General features: G+C 33.9%; 3 protein-coding genes across 6 annotated transcripts; all 3 read right to left on the bottom strand.

Annotated features, from left to right (window-relative positions):
* Window positions 1-1,028: 1,028 nt before the first annotated feature.
* Window positions 1,029-5,168, bottom strand: LOC129286130 (WEB family protein At1g12150-like). Its single transcript, XM_054922149.1, has 6 exons — window positions 5,151-5,168; window positions 4,897-4,998; window positions 4,831-4,841; window positions 3,742-4,147; window positions 3,428-3,637; window positions 1,029-2,931 (listed from the first exon to the last, which is right to left on the bottom strand). Exons 1-6 carry the CDS (start codon window positions 5,166-5,168, stop codon window positions 1,354-1,356), a joined length of 2,325 nt encoding a protein of 774 aa, XP_054778124.1. The 3' UTR covers window positions 1,029-1,353.
* LOC129285345 (acetyl-CoA acetyltransferase, cytosolic 1) lies at window positions 4,866-11,345 on the bottom strand. Of its 4 annotated transcripts, XR_008587166.1 has the most exons (16): window positions 11,252-11,340; window positions 11,099-11,150; window positions 10,747-10,845; window positions 10,094-10,267; window positions 9,877-9,982; window positions 9,300-9,438; window positions 8,777-8,854; window positions 8,621-8,686; window positions 7,630-7,715; window positions 7,096-7,195; window positions 6,904-7,014; window positions 6,506-6,547; window positions 6,272-6,358; window positions 5,606-5,691; window positions 5,332-5,435; window positions 4,866-5,204 (listed from the first exon to the last, which is right to left on the bottom strand). XR_008587166.1 is itself a non-coding variant. In XM_054920981.1 (15 exons), the coding sequence occupies exons 1-15, from the start codon at window positions 11,285-11,287 to the stop codon at window positions 5,432-5,434; spliced, it is 1,266 nt and encodes a 421-aa protein (XP_054776956.1). In that variant the 5' UTR covers window positions 11,288-11,340; the 3' UTR covers window positions 4,866-5,431. The 4 variants fall into 4 exon arrangements, 3 of the variants coding, with proteins under 3 accessions (XP_054776956.1, XP_054776955.1, XP_054776957.1); XM_054920981.1 differs by having other exon boundaries at window positions 4,866-5,435; XM_054920980.1 differs by lacking the exon at window positions 5,332-5,435 and having other exon boundaries at window positions 11,252-11,339.
* Window positions 11,346-11,994: 649 nt separating this feature from the next.
* Window positions 11,995-17,671, bottom strand: LOC129287225 (DNA oxidative demethylase ALKBH2). The gene is given in 5 exon segments (XM_054923412.1): window positions 11,995-12,374; window positions 12,902-13,091; window positions 13,200-13,257; window positions 13,259-13,314; window positions 17,353-17,671. Coding segments are annotated over 5 exon segments (714 nt in total). The 5' UTR covers window positions 17,575-17,671; the 3' UTR covers window positions 11,995-12,186.
* Between the last annotated feature and the right edge of the window lie 8,000 nt (window positions 17,672-25,671).

Raw genomic sequence — 25,671 nt, 5'->3', positions numbered from 1 at the left:
AAGCAAATATCATTCCACACGAGACATATGATATGTTAAGTTTCATGCTGAAGATCACTAGAATTTCTTGGTCACAACAAAGCTGAGGGCTGCTTCCATTAAAACATGGTTTTGGTGGTTTCCAATGTGAAACTGAGCATAAACTTATATTCCCTCTGTTTTAATTTATAAGGCACATTTAGACAAAATTATATATACTAATAAAATTTATTAAATATACTTTATAATATTATTTTTTCAAAACAAAACAAAAATATAAACTTCTAAAAATACCCATCATTTGATGCTTTATTGGTAAAAGAATTTAAAAAAAAAGAATATAATAGAAAGAATAATATTAGAAAAACATCACTAATAAAACTTTGTTTTTGTTAAAATATCTTATATTTTAAGATATCAAATTTCTTTTAAAAATGTCTTATAAATTGAACGGGGAAAGATTTTCATAATCACACAAGTCCAAATGCATCATCTATGTTGATTTGGTGGTAAGCGTAGAGGATCTGAGTGGTATCATTTACAACCTAGTAATATTCCTTTGGACGTTTCCTTAAAAACCCAGGTTTCGTTGGTTTGCACTTGTGAGTTTTGCTTTCTAGAAATTGTTTCACAAGATGACCATACTTGATTCTTCTAGCTTCTGGTTTCTGAAGTTCTTTGGAATCTGGATATTTGGCACTTGATGAATAAATGAGATCTGATTCAAGTCTGAAATTCACTATTGTGCAAGTTTTTGCGTTCTGCAGTATTGCGGTGCATTCAGTATGTTGACGACTAGCGTTGCCCATCACATTTCCCTTTTATAGCACGCTTGTGACTAGTTTAGTATTTCTCTAATTGAGATTTAACTGACAATAGGTCCTCTTTTGTATAGTTCAGTTGAATTTAACTAAATGAAGTTGACATGTAGATCATGGATTATGCTTCTCTTCCACATTTTCGCAGAAAAGTTGGCTTTGGATTGGATAGGCTATTACCTTCAAATAGTAAAAGAGGCGCTGCTCATGGCCAGTTTAATGGAAGGTTCATGGGAAGACGACTCATATTTTATTTTTTTGTGAGCTTAATTTTCTTCAGATTTGCAAGATTGTAAACGGGAGATGATTAAACAGCAGCTGAATATCAGATGTTTTTCCCTGCCCTGTAAAAGCTCGTCTTTTTAAGGTCTATTGGGCCTCAAAAAACAAGGAAGTCTGACAATGAGCATTCATATCTGCACAAGATTTTTTTCTCCGTTTTTCCACGAATCTGATAAAGAGTTCCTGAATATACAAATGATCTTCCTTTTTCAAAGGGGATGTTTCTTGATAATCCCATGTCCACTTTTGTGATTGGTCATCAAGAAGTTCTCTTTTAAGAATCCAAAGATGCTGCTTCGGCCGGCACCTTGTCTTGCTGGCGCAACCTTCTAAGTTCACCTTCAAGTGCCATTTTTGCAGAATCTGCCATCTCTGCATTCTTTAGAGCCATCTCTGTAGCTGCCTTTATTTCCTCAATGGCCTTCAGATTTGCTTCCAACTTCTTGTCTGCTTCATTTTGTCTTGCCTTTATTGCTTCAACCTGAATCATTGCAGCCAGCTCTGCCTTCTCCACAAGATCAGCACATTCCTTCACTTTCCCCGTCACCGACTCAAACTTCTCAACAGATAGTTTGATCTTGCCATGATCTTCTGAGTTTGTCACATCACTGACTTGACTGTTGTTGTTGTTACCTTGCATCTCAGACAAGATCTTCATCTCCTCAAGGGCTCTTTGTTCTGCTGCTTTCACTTCTTCAGCTTCTTTTAGGACAATCTCCAGCTTTGTCTCGAGTTCTTGAGCCAAACCTCGCGCCTTCTCAGCTTCTTGCTTCAGCTCATGTGTTCTCTGGTTCATCTCTTCTGTTTCCCTTTTTGCAGCTTCTGTTTCTTCTGTTAGCTTCTTTATTTTCATGCTTTGTTCATTGAATAATTCAGCAGCTTTTTCCAACTCCTCAATGTTTGTTTCCCCCTTGCTCTTCTGGAGTTCATCTTTAACGTAAGCAGCAAGAGCTTCTGATTTTTGTTCCTTGTCTTTCAAGATTCTTTGCTCAGTTTTCACATTATCTAATTCATCCCTCAACAAAGCCACTAGGTGCTTAAGAGAGCTTTCTTCTTCAGCTACTTCTCCAAGAGTCTCTGTGGCTTCCTTGAGCTCTATAGTTATAGCTCTAGCAGCATCCATGTCAGAAGCATGTGCCTTCTTCATCTGTTCCTGCAAAACTTCAATCTCTGCACTTGTTTCAGCAAGTTTAGCCTCAAGATCTTCGGTATTCAACCCGGGGTCGTATTCTTTCATCAAAGATTCCATCTTTGTCTCTGCTTCTTCCTTGCCATTTTTGTAAGAATCATATTGAGCTTCCCTCTCTACCATGGCCTTTGCTTGCTCCTCTTGAGCCTGCAAAGATTCAAGCTTTAACTCCTCAACAGATGTTTTCATGGCTGCAATCTCCTTGGAGAGCTCACTGATCCTTTCTGAGTTCAACTTGGCTGAGCGTTGAGCTTCTCCGGCTGTTTGAAACGCAGCAAGCTTGGCCTCCAAAGCTGCATCAAAATCTTGCCTGATCTTGGTGAGTTCTTGCTTGGCAGCATCAAGTTCTTTCACTGTGGTCGTGTATTCCTTTCTTGCATGCTCAAGTTCTAGCTTCCAAGCTTCAAAGCCCACAGCTTTCTGGGATTTTGCCCTTTCAAGTTGCTTGGCTTGGTTCTTCACAGCTTCTGCAGCTTCCATGGCGGCTTCCTTGGATTCTCTGACATTTGTCAGCTTCATTGTGAGATCTTGAAGTGTCACTTTTGCCTTCTCAAGCTCAGCCAGCGCTTTAGATTTTGTGGTCTCAGCACTCTCCAGTTGCTTCTTTATCTTGTTCAGTTCTCTCTGTGCCAACAAAAGCTGTGTCTCCTTTTCTAATACATTCTGCAAATCATACCAAAGATGCTTTCAACAACGTTATTAATTTTCCATGTGTGTGCTTTAATGGAGAAGACATCCTCGTATTGACTTGAAATAACAAATAAGATGACAAAAGCTCCTGCCATGAGAAGAGGGTTAATGCACATCATGGTATTACAACCCAACTCAGAATTGGCTGGTCAGACCAGTGAACCATAAACCAGTAATCTGATCAGCCTAGTTAAGAGTTTTGTGCCAGTTAGATTATATATATATATATTTTCACTTTGCTCAGCCTACAATGACAATGTCTTGAGTTAAAAAGATAATCTTGATGACCTCGATTCGATCATGGTTTGGATCAATGACCTTTAAACTGACCCGTCTAGATTTAAGTATCTTGATCAGAAAAATTGAAATATGACACGATGTCTCTGAGAGAGAGAGAGAGAGAGAGAGAGAGAGTTTTAACATGTGTGGTTTACGAATATGATTGTGTTTCATAGGTTTTTTTGGTTACCTCGGATGATTTTCTCCTGACAGCACGTTTTTCCTTGGAGACAGCAACTTCACCGAATAAACTCACAGCAGCTTTCACAGATTGAAATGGCGCTCTTGTGTCGATCTCGCCAACCTCCCCCCTGGGAGAACTCATATCCTTCTGTGAATCCATTTTTCTGAAATTCACCATTTTCTCTGCTTCTCCTCCTCCTCCTGAGCACGATGATCTCTGCATTACCCCACCCAAAAAAAAAAAAAAGGCATAAAACTGATGCAATGAGGCGTGAAACACAATACTATGAATAAATGACACGTCAAAATGATGAATATTACCTTGAAGGTTGATGTTTCTGGAGAAAATGATGGTGTTGATTGAAGTGCAAGAACGCAGATGATGAATTTGTGAAGGGAATTAGAGGATGGTTGTTGGACCTTGAAAGAAACCCAGACAGAAAACACACAGGTTTCTTTTATGTCCAACGTTGTGGAATTGAGTATCACAGGTCTTAGGCCTTTGAAAAAAAAAAAAAGTCTCCAAAATATGACTGGTTTGTGAATTGGATTTGCTATTTTAGCTTCCAAGACGCAGGTTTGTGGCGTGATTAAAACAGTAAATGCTAACCATACAGGGCAGCAACAATGTAGAAGATAAGAATAAAATACATTATTTTCTCTCTCTGTATTTGAGAAATTAATGGAGCTATTTGTGGAGATGAAGGCTGATCTTAAACATGCCACGCTGGATATTTCACAGTGAATATGGTTCAATTCAATTGTTTACAGGCATGCTTGGTCCATAAAAGGAAAATATTTAATGTACTCTCCTAGTAGTATTATTATTGGATTAATAATAATGTACTGATATTGATATTCTTATTTTGAGTCATATTTGTTTAAATATTTAGACTATAATCATGAATTTTTCCAAAATTAAACCAAATAATATGATTATATGCAAACGATAATGCTAAAGAATATTTAGTAAAAAATTTATATTTACAGTTGTTTTTAATTTGATAGAGTATAATATAGCAGAATAAAATATTCTATATATTTATATTTTTTATAAAATTCATATCCAATTAACTTAAACACATAAATCATAATGCCCCCTCCAAAAAATAACAAATTGTATTAATTAGATATTCTGGTATGTATAAACATATAGCTGTAATTTACTAGTCTAGATTTTTTGGTAAAAAAAAAAATCTAACATTCTATGAATAATGAGATACTAAATTATCATTTCATAAAACAAATATAACTACATAATTTTCAATGGAACTTTTCAATTTTATTATAATCCTTTGTTTCCATTTCATTTGTCTATGTTTGATTTTTATTATTCGAACTTGCACAATTCACAGATGAATGTTTTTTTCATAAAAGAAGTCTCATTCTCATTCAGTCAAATTAACTAACCTACCAATATCCTACATTCATAAGAGATAAACAAATACAATACAATATGACTTTTCAATTATTTACCAACTCAAGTTGATGTAAATTATAGACACTCTTATACTTAAACAAGTAACTAGAGATTTGAATTTCAGCTCTCATGTACATGTCAACTTGATTAGAAGGAATCTATCATTTACCCTCAGTATTCTATAGAATATGCTATCAGTGAAGCCCACTTTTTGTGTTTCACGAAGATGTAAAGTAGAAAGACATTTCTTTCTTTAGCAGAATCACTACACTTTTTTTTTTTTTTTGGGTTACAGTGAGAATCACTACACATCTTGCTCTCCAGCCATCCTCATAATGAAGAAAGTCCAACCCTGGAAACTGGCCTGCAAAATGCAAAAATCTCCGCAGTCTTTTCACTTGTGTTTACAAAAGGAAAGAGCATTAACATTTATTTGTTCCAAATTGCTAATAATCATTTTTACAGAATATCTAAACTAAAAAGAAATGCACCTCATCTTTCCTTTCATTAAAAAGACTCAAATCTTTTCCCTCATTCGAGTTCAATGTGAGGTGTTTCATTGACAGTTTTGCATACAAGTCGAAACCCACTTTAACTGCAAATCTTTGCTGTTAAGCCAATATTCATAAATAATATAATTATAATATTTAACATAATAACTACTCCTAAAGAATTAAAAGAATTTCCCAGACCTTATCTTAATATTTCTAATATCAACTTTGGAATTGAGTTTAGCCTTGCCAGATTAGGGAAAAAACATATTACATGAGCTCAAAGACAAGAGCAGACGCCCCTCCTCCTCCATTGCAGATAGCTGCAACCCCATACTTCCCCTTCTTTTGTCTCAAGACCTGTGTCACAAAACTCGGATAACATATCCTCAAATTTGGAAAATAATAATAATAACACTTTCCAAAGATAAGAGCTTTATTTCTAAATGCCATTTATGCAGCAGTCAAGACCCAAAATTAGAGATTTCATAGTAGCTAAAAGTTAGCAATTGTGAAAATGAGAGTTATAGACAACATAATTTGTATATCTTAATGACAACCATGAGACTTCATAGTAGCTAAAAGTTAGCAATTGTGAAAATGAGAGTTATAGACCGATAATTTATACATCTTAATGACAACCATGAACCCTAAACTTCTCATTAAGGACCATAGAAGTACATAACTTTAGGTGCTTCCCAACCGCTTGCACATCTTAGATGCCATGAGACCCATTGTTCATTAGCATCACTTATGACTCCTTCACCAGTAATTTTAAGAAGCGCCAACAGTATCTTATTTCTATATGGTCTTCTTAGAGGAATTTTGATTTTCTTAAGGTCTTTAACTATCATTAATATAAGCTATGGTTCTCAACAGTTATTTTTTCCTCACTAATTGGTGAAGTATAGAACATGAGCAAATCAAGATTAAGAATTACCCCTAACAATGTTACTAAGATACGAGCTCCACTGCAACCCAATGGGTGTCCCAATGATACAGCTCCACCGTGCACATTAACTTTATCCTTGGATCCAAAAAACATAATCATCTGTTAGGTTTAAGTCATTACCATTTACCATATGAGGACAAGATCGAGAAATTGAAGGAAGAAGCATCGTATCAGCCAAAAAAAGATTTCATCAACCAAAAGAGCAGCGTCATCAACACTCACAGGATTAAGACCGAGAAGCTTTTGATTTGCAAGAACTACAACCTGCATTGAAGAAATGATGCAGGATGATATAATACAATTTTTATTCATTCCATTATGTAACAATATGATTATTATATGAGGATTAGGGTTATATTTTGGGGAACTGAGGTAACCTATGACTTACAACCAAATGCTTTCAGGCATAGGCTTTCATATCTAGTATCCTTGTAGGATTAGGATGCCTATTCTTCTTAAGATTTTTATTTGGGCCGCTTATGAATAGGCATCTCTAATAAATTATTACCGCCAACTGTTTATTATAAATATATTGAATTGATCTTTGAATTTTGAGAATTTTGTTCCTCGTCTTTCATTCCCTTCCATGTTCCTAAAATATGAGCAGAATATATTCTTACAGAGAAGGCTTCATTTATTTCATAAAAATCAATTTGAGAAGCCTCCAAACCAGCATTTGATATAGCTTTTGGTATTGCAAGAGCTGGAGCAGTTGTGAATAACTCAGGTGCCTGCCAGGAGAACCTCGCTTAAGCTTTGAGTTGTTCATATCAATCAAGACTAAGACAAGTTCCAATAACCAGTCATAGCACCTGAGCTGCATCTGCATATCCCTTTATCTTAGCTATTACTTGCAATCCAAGCTGAAGCACCTTCTCTCCACTCACTAGCACTAATGCAGCAGCTCCGTCGCTGGTCAAGTCAATACACAAATTATCAATTAAAGAGCATACAGTTAAGAACCTTTATGATTTCAACTTCTCCATATTACAGCACCTTGTACAATCAGTATGACGCAGTGAGTTGTCCCCACAAAATTAACATGGGGCATCAATAGAAATATGCATTGGAGTCAACCCCCAAACGTACCCAGCACAATCTAGTGGTTTAGATACCAATTTGACAAAGACATGGGCATATGGTAATAATCAAGTATTGAGTTTTAGTCTATTACACTGGAGGCAGATCCAGGCCATGCCACATGACAATGGACCAGAATTAAGATGGACTCGGGCTTGAGTTTCTAGGCATAAGTCTAGCTAGCCCAGCCCAACCAATTAGCGGGTCTATTGCACATACACCAACTATGCAGAGAGACACATCATAAGGGAAGAGAAAGAGAGGACCTTATGCTAGAAGCATTGCCAGCAGTTACAGAACCCCCGTCCTCCTTGAAGCTTGGCCTAAGCTTCCTTAACTTTGCAGCATCAAACTAGAAACATTCGGACAGATTATGCAAGATATCAAGCAAAAAGCATAAATTCCTACCATATTCCAATGTGAAAGAAAGTCACAAGGACCATAAATTCCTACCATATTCCAATGTGAAAGAAAGTCACAAGGACCATGGTTCAAATGAATTCCAAATAAGGATTCCCCTAAAGGCTCCTACAGTTGAGTTCAGAAGCATGGATTTTGGCACAGAGACAAGACATGACATTGACAGAGACACAATGGCATAACAAAATTTGACGTCTTATATATAATTTGAAGTATCACATCATGTCTAATACGAGTCTTAGACAAATGCCAGATATAGTGCAGCCCTTTTTGAAGTTTCCATGCTTCATTCTGAATTAATCTAATTAGCAGAAGCATATTACCAATTTAACATTAATAATATTCTATTTAACCATGCTTACCAAAAAAATTATTCTATTTAACTATACTATTATTAATTATTAAATATTAATAATTAATTCAGTTTGTTTCTCTTAAACATGGAAGTCACAAAGGGCATATATGCACACTTGGAAGTTGGAATGATCAAAACAAACATATTAACATGAGATAAAGCTTCTTGCATAATTAGTTTCTGCCATGTGCAAGTAAAATTGTTTACGACTTTGAGTAAGGAAATGTTCGATACTAATGCAATAGAGCCTAGCTACAGCATAAGCTCTTAATTCTAAGTTAGTGATTCTGGTTAGAAGTTAGTACATTAGAAGATAGTAAACTAAGAAATATAGAAGATAATGAGTATAACAATGTGAACCCAAAATCCACCATTATATATGCACCATAATCATAATCAGTGTGGTTCACCTTAGGCTTTAGAAAATACACAGGGAAACATGTTCAATTAGTTCCAAAAAATTGTACCTCCTATCTATTTACCTTTTCCAAACATTCATCTTTATCAACAAGGGTGGATGACTTCCCTCTTCCAATAGAAACTTCAACCTGCAGGTGCAGATAGCACAAAAGAAAACTACCTCAAAATCATCGCATATTCTCAAGCATGTAACATGAGTAGGAATTTGAAAATCAAACCGGAACTATCTCCCACGTAAAATGACCAGAATTTTGAGCAGAAATTCCTCTCTTATAGCTTTCTATAGCATAAGAATCCTGAAAAAACAACAACGTGGTAGAATGAAATAGAAATACAGATCTTAGATTGCAAGAAGACAAAAAGATGTGAAAACAGGAAGGACTAATGACATGTGGAAGGGTGGTAAAACCAAAACTTCAAAATATATCAACGTATCAATATTGTTCTACAAATTTTACGTCTAAATAACAAAAGGACAACAACTGGCGACACCAAGCAACTAAAGGACTAATGACATGTGAAATGGTGGTGAAACCAAAACTTCAAAATATATCAACATATCAATATTGTTCTACAAAATTTTACATCTAAATAACAAAAGGACAACAACCAGCGACACCAAGCAACTACATAAGTCAATTAAATGATCTAGTGAAAATAATTAATAAAATCAATTAAATGAAGAGGAGAGAATGAAATACACCACAAAATTTTAACATACAGTTGACTGACGAGCAATACCTGCTCCTCTCTTGCTATGTCATGAAGATCAGCACATAGCTCAGCACAAACACCCATGCCAAAGTCATTATAAACATCCCAAAGGCCATCCTTAATCATACCATCAACGATAGTATCATGTCCCAACCTAGATTCCTTCCTGTTTTAGAATACATACAAAAAAATGTTGATGCATATCATCTTCGCTCACAAAAAAAAAAAAAAAAAATTGAGGTGAAAGTTTATGAAAGTCAGACTTCAACAAATACTTTAAAATTACTGGTTTCACGGGGGTGCACCTATATAGAAGATTATTAGTATCCAAACATGCAAATAATATCAAAAATTTCTGATGTGGGGTTCACGTCTCATACTTGCTATCAGATCCTAATATACACTTCCGTGACCTAGATCTCCAAATTAACTTCTTGAAATACAACCAGTAGTTAATTACCAAAGTAGCAAAATAAACATCAACCCGGTAATGAGTTCCTCCTGTTATCCTCAATACATTCCTTCAGCTTTCTAAAGCGTGAACTTTTTCCCAAAAAGAGCAGATGTATTATAGTATCGGTGATTTAAGAAAGAAAAGGAAAACCTTGCTTCTGCTATATACTTGGGTGCATTAGACATGCTTTCCATGCCACCAACCACAACAATATCATGAATACCCGATTGTATTGTCAGTGCTGCCAGCATATTAGCTGCAACGAAAACGATGAGCTGAAGCATGACTTCACCACTCATTCACAAAAATTAAATTTAAATATTTTTGAAGCGAGACAATATCTCTTAATAGATAAAACAAAGCCTACCTTTTATCCCTGCTGAACAAACTTTGTTAATAGTAGTGCAGATTACAGAGGTAGGTATGCCCGCACCTAACGCAGCCTGCCTGGCAGGAGCTTGCCCTAAATTTGCAGCTAGAACATTCCCAAAGAACACCTCTTGCACAAGTGATGGATCAATGTTTGCTCTCTTGAGAGCAGCTGCAGTTTTAAGCATGGACACTAACATGAACACATTAACCCACCAACTTCAAAATACCGACAGCATCATCTTGTACTTTAAAATACAGCATAGATATTATACATGTAAAGCACAAAACATTAGGAAGAGCTTTTATTCTTTCCTGAAGACATGGAGTTTCTAGTTCCTAAGTTTACTTCTATTTAGGCTGCTTTCTTTTATGGTGTTAAATGTGTCCTAGTCATGTCGGATCTATGTCCAACAAATCTCCAAGTCGAAAGAATAATCCCCCGCCTAATTATGATACATTTGCACACGTACTGAACACACGTGTCGCCTGCATGTTGTGGTAGTTTATGATGATCAACGCGTCAAGCACAACTTCATAGCACAAAATATATTGGGAAAAACATATTTTACTGTTAACATTTACTGAATTATACTCTTTACCTCAATGATGATGATGTATTAAAAACAGAGTAAAGTGCAATAGTTTTACACTTAATGGCAATAGAACCAAGCTCCGTCGCTGAAAGAGATGACAGGGTGCCTAGGAAAGCACCCATTGGCGTCCGCGCAACACCAACAACACAAACATCTGTAATTAGATACATCCAGAAGACCCGAGCTTAGCAGTGACATAATAATCAACTCAGGAAAAACCATACAGATGAATTTGTTGTTTTTCTCATAAGCTACGCAATAGCTAACTACTTTTTAGGGGAATATATTAGCAGGTTAATGAACTACCCCAAAAAAGAAAAAAACAGAACTTATAATACGAAATTACTTATGAATTTATGTGACGATATAATATAGATAAATGATGATTCTATCAAATTAAACCAAACCTCGTGGCTTTATAGAATCGGGACCTGGAGACATTGAATCGTCGGAAAAGACCTTCAGAACAGAAAGAAAAAAGCTTTGGACAACAAAAGCAGCAATGAATGATCATGTAGTAAGAAAAGTGAGTAAAGACAAGGCCGGCAAAAATCAAGTACGTGATAGAAGAAGACAGGGGTCATCGTATTCAGCATTTTCTTTTTTTAATAAAACCCTGTCATGCCTCGCCTCACTTGCCCTCCCACTAAGCCTCAGGTGGTATTATTTCGAGATATGTATTGTTTATCAATTTAATACGTCAGCTAATCTGGTTAATAATCTAAATTAGGACAAATATAATAAAATTTTACAAACACAGAGAATCAAAGGAAAAAAATATAGGAGAAATTACTGAGAAGGACCAAGAGGTAAATTTATTTGGGGAAAAAGTCCTAGATCTTTCAAGTGAATTAAGATAATTCACTTCAAAAACCTTAGTCCCTTTTCTCAAATTTCTCTGTCTCATGATATTTCTCACCAATTTTTCCCAAAAAGTATGCCACCATTGGTTAGCCAGGACACAGTGGTGGTTTGCGCCGCTCCATCAACACATTGCAATTGAAGTGTGAACAAACCAACGTATCATTTGCCTAGTTTATATACATACATACATATAAAAAAGTTAAAGCGAGCAAGATTTCAAAAACTGACATGTTTTTGAATCCAAAAAATCCTCATAAAATTACAGATCATCTATTAATAAAATTCTCACTCATATCAAGTGCAAAATCTCATTTTATCACCTTAGGAGTTATAAACAAAATTTTAATATTTGTTGGCATAACATTTGCCTAATTGTCTTAACACAAACAAATAGGATTAGCGCGATATTGTCCGACCCCCAAAAAAAAAAAACAATAACTGAGTAGGATACTTGTTTTTCCTTTAAAAAAGTTACAAGTGATACTCGCCTCAAGAAACCCAGATTTAAAAAAAAAAAAAAAAAAAACTCTACAAATTACATTCGCAGTGCTCAGGTTTACAAAATTCTACAGAGGATCGTTTCTAAGATCATGTGTTCAAAAAGTCCCTGCTAAAAACCTTCCAGAGGCAGTCATAAAACACGCCTAAATGTGAGATTGATGCGAGTAGCTTCTGCTTTTGCTCGTTTAGGCACAGAATGAATCCAATCCCTTTGTGTATAACCTCTCATCACCAGCAGTGATCCATGCTTGAGTGTAAATGAATGTTGATCACCATGATTGTTCTTTAATCGCTTCTTCACGGGTTCATCACTTCCATCTACACATCCAAACCAATATATTATTATTGTTATTATTTTCGGAACAATTCTAGCTTTTCTGTTACACGCACAATGCACTTCATAACCCAGATATACAAAACGCAGAATCTGATAAAGGAACCTTTCAACACAGAAACACAAAACTGGACATTAATGGTCTGTTTGGTTCTGTTAGGTTCATGCAACGTGGTTTGAAAATCTCAAGCTCAACACTGACTTGTTTTAATTCAAGTGATAATTTATAATATTAAAATAAATAAATCATATACTATTATGAATTAAAAACATAGTAAATAAACAATTAAGTTCGAAAATTTATTTAAAAAATTCTGAACAGACGATGGAACAAGTATCTTGGGTTTTTTTTTTTTTTTATAAACAGGAGAAAAAAACACTGTTTCATAACAGGATCAAGCAAGCCTTAGATCATCCTAATCATTCAGAAGCCAGATATAGAAAAGCACAAAATCAATGAGAAACTGGAACTGCAATCCTAAATTTAAATTCAGCCGACTAACATATATACCTCTGGATCTTTTACTTGGTTTCTTCTTCAAAATGAACTCGCGTTCACATCCAAAAGACACTGAAGCAATTTCAGGGGTTGGACCATACAGCTTCTCATCATCCGCATGCCAACCAACATAGTCATTACCACCTTTATACCTATTTATGAGTAAGCTATTAAAACGACTCCCGGGAAGAGCTTTATGGACCTTCAGAAATAAGGAAGGTATTAACTCATTAAGTGCTGTTAATGAAGGCTGCCAAATTTATCAAAACATTAACAGTACTGTGAACAAAAACATTTTTATGAGTCATACTGCACCCAAGATATCTTTCAGTGGCGGATAATCATCCCAAGGATAAGCATGTGGTTGATCCACTGTAAGTCAATTCCGTCAATCCTGGAGTTGCAACGTAACATGTGTCTCTAGGCTGCAGCAAATTAAACAACAAACAACAACAACAACAACAACAACAAGCCTTTATCCCACTAGGTGGGGTCGGCTACATGGATTGCAAGACGCCATTGTGCTCTATCATTTATTAAGCTTTTAGAATATTATTAATTAAGAGATCACGTTCAACAACTTCCAAGAGTGTTCTCTTAGGCCTTCCTCTACCTCTCTTAATCGGACTCAAAGTTATATGTTCCACTCTTCTCACTGGTGCCTCCCTTGGTCTTCTTTGTACATGCCCAAACCATCTCAACCGATTTTCTACCATTTTTTCCTCAATAGGTGCCACCCTCACTTTTTCACGTATGTGCTCATTTCGAATTTTATCTTTACGTGTATGTCCGCACATCCATCGTAACATTCTCATCTCTGCTACTCCAACTTTATGCTCTTGCTGTCCCGTTAGAGCCCAGCATTCACTACTATATAACATTGCCGGTCTGATAGCAGTACGATAAAACTTTCCTTTAAGTTTATTAGGCACCTTACGGTCACAAATAACTCCTTTAGCTTTTCTCCAATTAAACCACCCAGCTTGAATTCTATGTGAAATATCTCCACTGATTTCGCCATCATTTTGAATAATGGCTCCCAAATATCTAAACTTTTCCACTTGAGGTATAATTTGATCTCCCAATTTCACTTCCAAATTATTTTCGAATAGTCCTTTACCAAATTTACAATATAAATATTCCGTCTTACTTCTACTCAGACGAAAACCTTTCGACTCCAATGTCCTCCTCCATAACTCAAGTTTGCAATTAACCTCTTCTCTTGTCTCTGCTATAAGAACTATATCATCCGCGAAGAGCATACATTTCGGGATTTCCTCTTGAATATGTTCCGTCAAAACATTTAAAATCAAGTTGAACAAATAAGGACTCAGAGATGATCCCTGATGTAGTCCAATCTTTATAGGAAAATCCTTTGTTTGACCACTAGGCGTTCTTATACTAGTTTTTACCCCCTCATACATATCTTGTATGGCTTTAATATAAGCAATCCGTACTCCCTTTTTTTCCAACGCTTTCCAAAGCACTTCTCTTGGTATACGGTCATAAGCTTTTTCCAAATCAATAAAAACCATGTGTAGATCTTTATCTTTACAACGATACTTTTCCATTAATCCCCTTAGTAGATAAATCGCCTCTGTAGTTGATCTACCTGGCATAAAACCAAATTGATTCTCAGAAATACTTGTCTCCAATCTCAACCTGTGCTCAATTACTTTCTCCCACAATTTCATTGTGTGGCTCATGAGTTTAATCCCTCTATAGTTAGTACAATTCTGAATATCTCCTTTATTTTTATAAATAGGAATTAATGTACTTCTCCTCCACTCATCAGGCATTTTCTTGGACCGTAAAATCACATTAAATAACTTAGTTAACCATCTCACCCCTTCTTCACCTAAACATTTCCACGCTTCGATAGATATACAATCAGGTCCGTTAGCTCTACCATTTGCCATTTTCTTAAGAGCTTCCTTTACCTCCTTATCACGTATTATTCGATAGAATGACAAATTTTGTTCTCCTTCACCAGTTACTAAATCCTCCAAGTTACTAGATGAATCCTCTCCATCATTGAAAAGTTTAGAAAAATAAGTCTCCCATCTATTTTTAATTTCATCATCTGTAACTAAAATTCTTCCCTCTTCATCCTTAATACACCTTACCTGTTCTAGATCTCTTGATTTTCTTTCCCTACTCTTGGCAATCTTATAAATATTTTGCTCTCCTTCCTTCGTCTCAAGGTTCTTATAAAATTCTTCAAAAGCTTTGGAACGAGCTTCACCCACAGCTCTCTTAGTTTCCTTCTTAGCCATACGGTACCTCTTCCAATTTTCTTCATTGTTACACAAATGTATGGCTTTAAAACAGTTCTTCTTATACTTGATTTTGTCCTGTACACTATTATTCCACCACCAAGACTCCTTATCTCTCGGACCAGAACCTTTCGATTCTCCCAAAACTACTTTTGCAACCTCCCGTATCTTTTTAGCCATATCCTCCCATATGATGTTAGCACTTCCCTGAGAATCCCAAATTCCTTTATCCAAAAGATTTCGCTTGAAAATATCTTGCTTCTCACCTTTTAATTGCCACCACCTAATCTTTGGTGTTACTACTTGTCGACGTTTTTGGATTTTACTCATAATACACACATCAAGGACTAGGACCCTATGTTGTGTCGTTACAGCATCTCCAGGGATCACCTTACAATTTTTACAAAGTTTTCTATCTGTGTTCCTAACCAAAAGAAAATCAATCTGCGACCTTGAGGCTCCACTTTTGTAAGTGATGAGATGCTCATCTCTCTTCTTGAAACAAGTGTTGGCAATCTTAAAATCATACGCCAATGAGAAATCAAGAAGAGTTTGCCCTTCATTGTTTTGCTCTCCAAAACCAAAACCACCATGCACCCTCGCATACTGACCAGCTTCCCTCCCGACATGCCCATTAAAGTCTCCTCCAATAAAAATCTTTTCACTCTGTGGTATGTGTCGAATCAACCCCTCCAGATCCTCCCAAAATAATTCCTTAAGACTGGCTTCTGTCCCGACTTGCGGCGCATAAGCGCTAACAATATTAACAGTCTCACGTCCAATTATCATTTTTAAAGAAATAATTCTGTCTCCAATTCTGCTAACTTCTACAACGTTCTTCTTCCACTCATTATCTATAATGATGCCTACTCCATTGCGTGCACTTACTTTTCCTGTATACCAAAGTTTGAAACCTTGAATATCCTTAGCTCCTTCTCCACGCCATTTTGTTTCTTGCAAGCAAAGGATATTGATTTTCCTTTGAATCATAACCCCTACAACCTCTACAGATTTACAATTTAATGTCCCAACATTCCAAGTACCAAATCTAATTTTGCTCTTATGGACTAACTTCTTTAGCCGCGTGCGTCCAGAATGACGCGGTAGCCCTTGCTTATTTAACACTACATCCGGGCGCCGATGCAGCGGCTCTAACTCACTTATCACTGTACTCGAGCCATGCAGCGCGTTACTTACGGGCAACGACCTAGCATTAACATTATAACGTCTATTGTCCATGTTCATGATAGATTCAACAAATTTTTACATTGGCTGTTGATGGCCTAACACAACCCTCCTCCTTTACCCGGGCTTGGGACCGGCTATAAACATAGGCGAAGTTAAACAACATGAAAAAAAACACGAAGTTCCCAAGGTTAGCCAGATGCATGAAGAACAACTGTTTAAGGAGGCTACGGTTGTTGCATACTATATTATTAAAAGAAATGAATTTTACTACGAAAATAACAGCTTTCTCAGACCTTTGTGTGAGGACCTATAGGATCAGTAACTACCCACGAGTGGAAAACCCAAAAGTGTGCTCATATAAATGGCCATGATACCAATTATATTCCTTCTTGCTTGAATAAACAGAACCATTGAGTAAACAGAAACGAATCATAAAACTGAGTAGGCAGAATTCAGCAAAAGATTCAATTTTGCTCGACAAAATTTTAATGAAAATGATCAATTTTGTTCTTTTGACATAAGCTCTGTATCATGCAGCGTCGTAGCAAAGACAATAGCTTATTGTCGGACGCTGACAACTACAAAGTACAAAGTGACGCAAAAAGTTTCATAAAAGTTCCCATTCCAACCAAAATACCTTTTTTAACAACTCAATATCAATGTATTTGATTTCATGTTAAAAATTATGTCTTTTCTTAACCCATGACTCTAGCCACATCAATTAAACAACTGCGAACTGGCAGCAGGTGCAATCTTCCATAAAATCAATTAGACTGGAAGTTTCTTTATCAGAGGTGAGATAATCAAACAATAGAAACGCAGTACCGTGGAAGAGGTGATTCGTTCAAAAAATACATGAAGATTTGAAATAGAGATAAATGACCGAATCAAGGAGAGAAACTAAAATTGGACTAACTAACTTGTCTTCTGGGTCAGAATCCCTAATCCCTAACTTCTATAAAGATGCATCGTAGCCGTAGGGAAAGGAAAAAGAGAGACCTGAACGCAAGATTTTCCAAAGACGTGAATGGTTGGTCTGTTCCATGGGATATGCTTATCGAGGTAATCGAACCAGTTCCATGACTGATCCAAGGGTATGAACCTCCGGACGTATATGACTTCGCTTGCGTTTCCAAGATCGATAATTTGCTTCTTCAAAGTGTCATAAGCATTATCGTTATCGGTAGGTGTAGACACCGCCTTCAGCTTCAATAGACTCATCGGAGGTCACGCCGGCAACCGCATCTATTTTCGCGCCAGCCCTGCAAGTACGTACAATACAAATATGGAGATCGGGGGAGAATGACGTTCGGAGGGGAACAATTATTTCAAATTGAGCCTCAAAGTCCCCAAGGAATTTTGCAAATTGGACCTTTAATTTTTTAATTTTGATGTAATAAGTTTATAATTTATTTTTAAAATTTTAACATAATTAAAAAATAAATAAATATATTTTATTTATTAAAATTTAAAATATAATTTATAAATTTATCATAACATTGCAAAATTAAAAATAAAACTTATAAATTTTTAAAATTTAACATTTTAAAACTTAATTTAAATTAATTTATTCTATTAAAATTTCTATATCATTCTTCTTATAGATTGACTTTAGGTCAAAGGAATTACTCTTTCAGTTTCTTCATTTGTTTTTGTTGGGAGATGATACAATTTTCATTTTATTTATCTATTTATTTATTCATTCATATTTTTAATAATATTTATTATTTTTTAAAAAATAAGCAGTTGATAAACTTATTCAAAGTTTACCTCGATTTAAATGTAAAATTTTGATATCATTTTGTTATTTATGTTTTTGAAAAAGAAATTACACAATATTATATGTATTTACATTTTTCATAACAAAGATAAAAAGATTCATTGCACTAATATATATTGGATATATAATTAGATAAATTAGACTTGACTATTGAACTTTTTAAAATTAATAGCTTCTAGAGGTGTTCATAGAATAAGACGGGATCAAAAGAACCCTATCCTATGTCTTGTTCTAAAAAATGAATTGGGTTTAATTTTTATCTTATCCTATTTTGAAAGTTGCATCGTCTCGAGACGTCTTGATAAAACAAATAAAACACGAAAGAGAACTTGAATAATAACATTTATTAAATTACATAACTTACTGGTTTCAAAATTAAAGGAAAATGAGTATATAAATTCAATCATTAAATTATTGTGTAAAGGGCGTCCTAAATTAGGATTTAATCATCATACTAACCATGGTTAATCAAGGACTAACCCAAATGGATTATCCAATATGAGATTAACCCAAATGAATTCTTAATATGTATTTTTTTAAAACTATTTAATATAAAGGGATCCTAAGTCTTTAAAATATTTTAAGAACTCATATCATTCAATTAAACCTATACGGAAGCATGATAATAACTATTTTTACTTGTACAAATATTTTGGCCCGTAATTATAGCACAAGTATCAAACCACATTCCCTAGGGTCCAAAATATATTTCTCCCAACACAAAACCCATAATGCAAGTGGATCAAGAATATATTATCCTAATTGGCAATATCATAAACTAAATACACATATCAAATAAAAGGAGAGAGGCCCACAGAAGTGATTATTATCACTTGGCCTAATGCTCCTTTTCTCTGTTCTTCTGAGATGAGTTAGCTCCTGTAATATGTTAAAAGAGAGGGGTGAGTACAACCACTCAGTAACCAAGGTATATCTAAGTTATACAAATGCATGATAATTAATCATGAATGCAAGTGGCCAGTAAATTTATCAAGGTGACCATTCAAACAATCACATTAATAACATGTTAATCACATTAGCATTTAACTCATGTGAATAATTTCAAGAATAAAGTCAAGTATAAAATTTGCACAAATAACCACATATACATTATTCACATAATTACTGCATGTTCTCATTTTTACAATTATAATCATATTCTCAACATAGCCATTAATCACTCAAATGGCATGATAGTAATAATATGCATGATCAATCTCTTCCTTATATCCCCCCTTATTTCCTCTGACATGAAATCCGTGGGCCAACAACCAGAAGGGATCGTCCATATGGTGAGACTACCCAAAGCCTTAATCATATCATGAGAGGCTACCGGGCCAGGGTTACCTTACTCACTTATGAACACGTTTTCTCCCAAATCACACACTATGAGGTGTCATACCCAAAATTAGCTCTACCCAAAACTCCAGGTAGGTCAGTAGGGTCAAGTCCCTTAATAGGAATAATGCTACAGTACCTTACAAGGTAAGTAGCGGCTATAAACCCTAGAATTATTGGTTAATAGCCAAGTACCATATGGATTTTGCATAACCGCTAACTCCTTCACTAAGGCGAACTCCCGCCATATGATTATGCTCATGAGAAAATGCATTTCAAAAACTCAAATATATAATACACAATTATCCCACATGCTCATCAATTTTCTTACTCAACGAATATCAAAAATCATCATATTTCAATTATGTCTCTTGCATTAATTTTTATATTATCACATAAAGCCACATTAGCATCATATAAAACTCAACATGCTCATACAATTCATCACTGTGCATAATCCACAACTTATAATCAAGAGTGTACATATAATCATCAACCATCAATCTTATTACTCACACCAAGTCATAATTAACTTGGTCACAAGTCATAGAGTCTCAACAAAGTCACATGCATTACAAACAACTATTTTAAATTTATATATATATATATATATATATTCTTTTGTTTCACTAACATAATTAATTAATTAACATATAAATGCATAAATAGATTTCCCCCCGGTTACCTCAACCTTTGAGAGGTCAAAGGTTACCCCTCAAGTTATAACACTTCCAAAACTTTTCAAAGTTTGAATGGTGTTAAAAAAAAATTAATCTACAATTGATCAAATCTCAATGTGTCAATAATATTATTAACACAATTTTCACTCATACTTTAATATTTAAGTATTTATTTTATTTTATTTTATTTTTTTAAGACCTTAGTCTTAGCCTCTTAAGTTCTAAAATTTAATTTCATGTATTTGAACCTATCTACTTAGTTCAATAGTCTCCTTCACAATAATTTAATTCAAATAATTATCTAATATCAAAATTTCCCTTTTTATTCCAAAAATTCGCACATAAAAATACCCAAAAATTGTAAACTTGATTTCAAGCCTAGAATCATTATTCTATAGCCATAATAATTTATTTCTCATCTCAAATAATCATCTAAATATCAACAAATCAATTTATATTTTTGAATTTAACCAAAAATCTACCCATAGGGATCTATGGATAAACTCAAATGCCTTAAATTTCAATTCTATCAACAAAATAATAATCTAAAATATTTATTACACTACCAGCAACCTCAACAATCAGATTTTCTCACCAAAAATTCATCCCTCTTTCAAACCCTAGATTTTTTAAAATCTCAAAATCTGCAGTTTCAAAAAAAATGACTAAAAAAATATTTAGAACACTTACCTAATCTTAGAATACTTAAAATCTCATCTGAAGTATCCTATTATAAAGCTTTACCTTCTAAACAGTTCCTATCGCCGGCGATGCTCTCGCTCTGTTCTTCTTTTCTTTTTCGAACTTCTCTATTGCGCGCACGGAGAGATGGGGAAGGGATCAGGAGAAATGAAAAAGGCTTGTGTGTTTTAAAATGGGTGTGGGTCCCATGGCAATAATTTACACCACTCTTCCGCCTCCCATCTCCTTTTCTTTCTTTCTCTCTTTTTTTTATATAATATTACACAGTACACACACACCAACGTCTATATTCCTTCTCCTTTTTCTCTTTTTTTTTAAATACAATATTGCACACTACACACACACCCCAACGTCTATATCCCTTCTCCTTTTCCCTTTTTTTTATATAATATTACACACTACACACATGTACAAACGGATGAAGTCCGTTCCCAATTTTTGTTTATTTCATTCATAACCCTTTTTTTCTTTTAATGATAATGATAATAATTCTATTTTCTAAAAATCATAATTTAGAATTTGAATTTATGCTAAATTAAATCCAATAATAATATCCTAACTAAAATTATTTATATCTAAATATTCCTTCAAAATTACTCATTTACCCTTGATTAACTTAATTAATCTTGGGTTAAATTTTGGGATGTTACATATTGCCTGCAATTTAAATTCAAAAAACATAAATCACACCGACAACAGCTTAAAGTCAAGTGCACATCAAATAGCATATAGGCTGCAAATTATAATAACAATAGAATCATTAAATTACATAACTTAAATAAGCATGTGGTTATGTAAAAATAAAAGAAAATAAATGGATAGCATATTTTTGACTTTAACTGAATAAATAAATAATTAAACATTGATAAAAGAAAACAATAATAATTATAATATTAATAGCACTAGTAGTATATTCGGAACGGGACGTCGGGATGGTGATCACATGTCACTTCTTACAAAGTATTGACCTAATTTTTTTAGGTCAAAACAAACATGTCCTAATATGGTTGGGATAAGATTGGATCAACCAACCTAATGAAGCATAAACACCCTCAGCAATATCATTTGTTTGGTACTCTTTCTCTTGAAAAATATAAGGCATTCTTTGAAGTTAGATATTCAAAAATATAATTTTTTTCAACATGCAACTAATGAGTCCTTTTTTTAAATGTTCTTAATAAATAAATCACTCAACATTTCACCTTAAGTGAGGCACCCTATTAAATAATGTCAAACGTGAAAATAAGGTGTTTGTTTAAAGACAACTAATTAACTTGTTGGATGTAACATCATGATTCTTAACCCTTCAATTTAATTGAGGAATTATGTCTAATTGAGGTTACTTGAGGACAATTAATTATCAAGGCATGTATTTATAACTTAAGTTGGGTCTAGGAAAGAGAATTAAGGCTGTTAGGAGTCCAGAATGGGGTTTTGGGTTGGATTTAGGGCCCAATTACATTGGTCATATATAGAGTCTTGTCTCTGAATTATGTGTCCAATTTTTTTTAAAGCTCACGACAACTCTAAAAAATAGAAGGAAAGGAAGGAGGTGTTGTTAGATGTAAATAGAATGCTTTTTGCTAAGATTTAATGAAAGGCATAGAAGGAGCATGTTTTGGAGAATTTAATTACTAAGATAACCTCTTCTAACCTCTCTTCTACCCTATAATCTTCATTTTGAGTTTGTATTTTAGATGAAAATGGGTAGGGTTTTTGGTTATGTGAGGTCCTAACCATGAGTTTGAATTTATAGGAGTGTTTGAGGATATTCAAGTGCATTTTCATCAATGGGTGATTTTTTTATGATGTTAGAATGATGAAAAGTTAAATATGTGTTATAAGTGTAATGATAATAAAAGTGAGTAAGTTTGAAGGTTTAAATGTATGGAGATTGTTTGAGCGCTGATGTTGATTAAACCAACTCTAAAATTAGGGTGTAATTAATGTATGAGCATAATATTAATTGCTTTTAGCATTTTGTAATATGTAGATTGTGTTGTGGGTGGAGACTATGGTGATTCAATGCTTGCGAGGGAAAGTATTTTGCTATGAAGTAAATGTAACCACTACTAATTTGCAATTGTGTGTGCTTGTATGATTTGTTATATGCTACCACTTGTTTGAAAACTGTACTATAATAATATGTTCTGTTTTGTAAAAATATTGCCAAATGAGATGAACATGTAAATATATGATGATAATCACATTTGGAAAATCATATATTGTCTGGGATTCATGAATATTGTTTGGAATTATATGTGTGTTTTTACAAATTTTTATGCATGATCTATTTGGGGATTTTATTATTCAAAAATTGTAAGATGTCATGTGATATGCCCTTATTTGGACACAACGAGTGGCTTGTCAAGGCTTGGGCCAATCTAACTTTAGTCGAGTTAGTTTGTACCAAGTGGTCACATCAGTCCAAATAAATAAGGTTGTGCTAGAAATTGTACTCTAGGGTCAATCATTGTACTATGCACATAGTTATTTAATGAATTTTTCTTTTGTTATCATAACAATTGCATGTTTAATATGATAACTATATCCCTGGACAAACTATAATGATTGTCTTAAATGTCCCTGGTCGGTTATCTTTGAGGGATCATAGATGAAACAAAATTGGTATAACTTTGATTAATTATATAGATACAAATTAAAGTCATAGGCACTTAAAAGAGTACAAGGTGCGGGACCGACACGTTATGAGAAAGCTATATGGTACAAGTCATAAGCTTATCTCATATGTAACTATATCACTACGCCCTTTGACCTGATATTATCATGAATTCCTACATGATAACCACTGAACTTTAACCTAATCAAAAGTTACCTTTGACCGGGTGATCATAAAGGCTATGATTGAGTTTAGTGATATTTATGCAAAGGAATATAAGTGGTCAAGATAGAATTTATCCCTCACATTAAGTGAGAGATATTATTGGGTCCCTTAATGAGTAAGATTGAAAAAATGTATGGCCATACTATAATGGAAAGGGTTTTTCCATTGCTACTATCAGTTTACTCAGAGATCAAGAAAGTAATGGTCAGGTAAAGGAGAATGACAATTTCATGCCTCTTACTTGATCAAAATATCGCGTGACAAAAGAGATGTGATATGGTTGCATGATAGGTTACATTAGAGCATCGATCCCCATGTAAATTAGGTAGTTGCAATGTATTGCTAAAAGTCACTTGTAACTTGTGGGCTAGTAGCGCAATTAGCTCACTGCCAATTTTATATGGGCCTACAGGGTTACATACAAGAACAACTCAACTCGAGCTATAATGTCCAAGTTTGTTGAATCTGAAATATGTCTAGATTCAATAAATGTAATATAGGGTGAATGAATTTTATGTGTGTGCGTGTGTGTGAATATTTATTTGATAAATACTTATATATATTTATATGAAATATAAAATTTAAAATATAATTTTATATATATGTATATGTATATATATATATATATTTTCATATATATATATATATATATATCCATGTGTGTGTGTGTGTGTCATTGCATAATATTCTCTTCTATTGTGTATATATATAATATAATATGTATATATGATATATATTATACTATACTATATTATCTTATCTTATCTTATCTTATGTTAGTTTTAACTTTAATTTTATATGATAAATTAAATTTAATAACTAACATGATAAAGGAGAATATCATGTTAGTTTTATAATTTAAATTTATAAGATAAATTTAAATTATATATGATATTATGGATTAAATTTATGAGATAAATTTAATTAAATTTTCGTGAGTTTTTAAGTGGAAGACAAAAACCCTTATCTATATACTATATATAGATAGAGACGTCCTCATGAAGGGGAGAGAGAGAGTTATAAAAGTTCTAACGATAAAAACACTCGGAGAGTTATGAAACACCTTATAGAAAGGAAAATTAATTAATGTTCAAAGAAGAACGGACATTGAGAGCGCTAACATGCTGTTTGAGTTAAAGAGCTGTTCATGTGGATACCAGTAGAGGAAGCAGATCTATGTTATCAGCTCCTGAGATCCAAATGTGTGCTAACTTCAAAGAATTAAAAAGGTAACTTTTCTATCCACCTTGACTTCAACGAATTTGTTTGGTCTATATCAGGATAAAGACTTTATAATTTTAATTTTTCATTATGTCTCTCTATCCAACAGGTTGGTGGTCATATAGTTTTGTTTGAATTTGTTCAGATTGTTCAGATTATGTGTTGTTTGGAAAATGTTTTGTATACCTCGTTTAGCAATAGCATGATTAGTTGCATGATATTCATAATTGCATCTTAGTTTTGGTTATAGGATATTTCATTCTTTGCAGTTAATATTTTTACAAGAGAAGTCTAGTTGGATGAGTACTTGAGATTTAGTGTGTATTTAGATTAAAAAAATTCACAATTGTTATGATTCAATTAAGATTAGCAAATTAAAATTAGAAAAAAAATAACATAATTTATGTTTGGATACTTTTTTGTATATATTTTTGTTATTAATTAATAAGTAAAAAATATTGAACTTAAAATTATAATTAATATGAAAAAATCTTAATATCTAAAAGGTTAGAATTAAATAATAAAATTCACCATAACAAGTAAGGGTTATAAAAAGAATTATTTTCCTAAAGAAATGGCCTTTGTTCCCATCCTCTTTTTCATCCATTACCTTCTTTCTCAATGGTTCCTAATTGTTTGCCATAATTCCTTATTCTAGTTGCTAACTAAACATTTCAAGTCCTTATATATCATACTTCATACATTGTAAGCAAGCATTATTCCTCTGCCATCTTCAATCCAAGATCCCATGC

The sequence above is a fragment of the Prosopis cineraria genome, unplaced genomic scaffold (genome assembly GCF_029017545.1).
Source record: "Prosopis cineraria cultivar Desert tree isolate PC_DT_omini unplaced genomic scaffold, ASM2901754v1 PC11, whole genome shotgun sequence".
Taxonomy (NCBI): Eukaryota; Viridiplantae; Streptophyta; class Magnoliopsida; order Fabales; family Fabaceae; genus Prosopis; species Prosopis cineraria.
Note: the sequence above shows the minus strand (reverse complement) of the source record. Positions and strands in the feature narration are given on the sequence as shown.

What these genes read in the sequence shown, in the direction of transcription:
- LOC129286130 (XM_054922149.1), bottom strand. An exon ending in CAGAAACATCAACCTTCAAG is followed by an intron (nt 3,638 to 3,741) that starts GTAATATTCATC and finishes GGGGTAATGCAG; the next exon opens with AGATCATCGTGCTCAGGAGG. An exon ending in TCAGGAGAAAATCATCCGAG is followed by an intron (nt 2,932 to 3,427) that starts GTAACCAAAAAA and finishes TATGATTTGCAG; the next exon opens with AATGTATTAGAAAAGGAGAC.
- LOC129285345 (XM_054920980.1), bottom strand. Translation starts at nt 11,287, where the DNA reads ATGCTGAATACGATGACCCCTGTCTTCTTCTATCAC. An exon ending in CGATTCTATAAAGCCACGAG is followed by an intron (nt 10,846 to 11,098) that starts GTTTGGTTTAAT and finishes ATCTAATTACAG; the next exon opens with ATGTTTGTGTTGTTGGTGTT. An exon ending in TTACGTGGGAGATAGTTCCG is followed by an intron (nt 8,687 to 8,776) that starts GTTTGATTTTCA and finishes CTGCACCTGCAG; the next exon opens with GTTGAAGTTTCTATTGGAAG.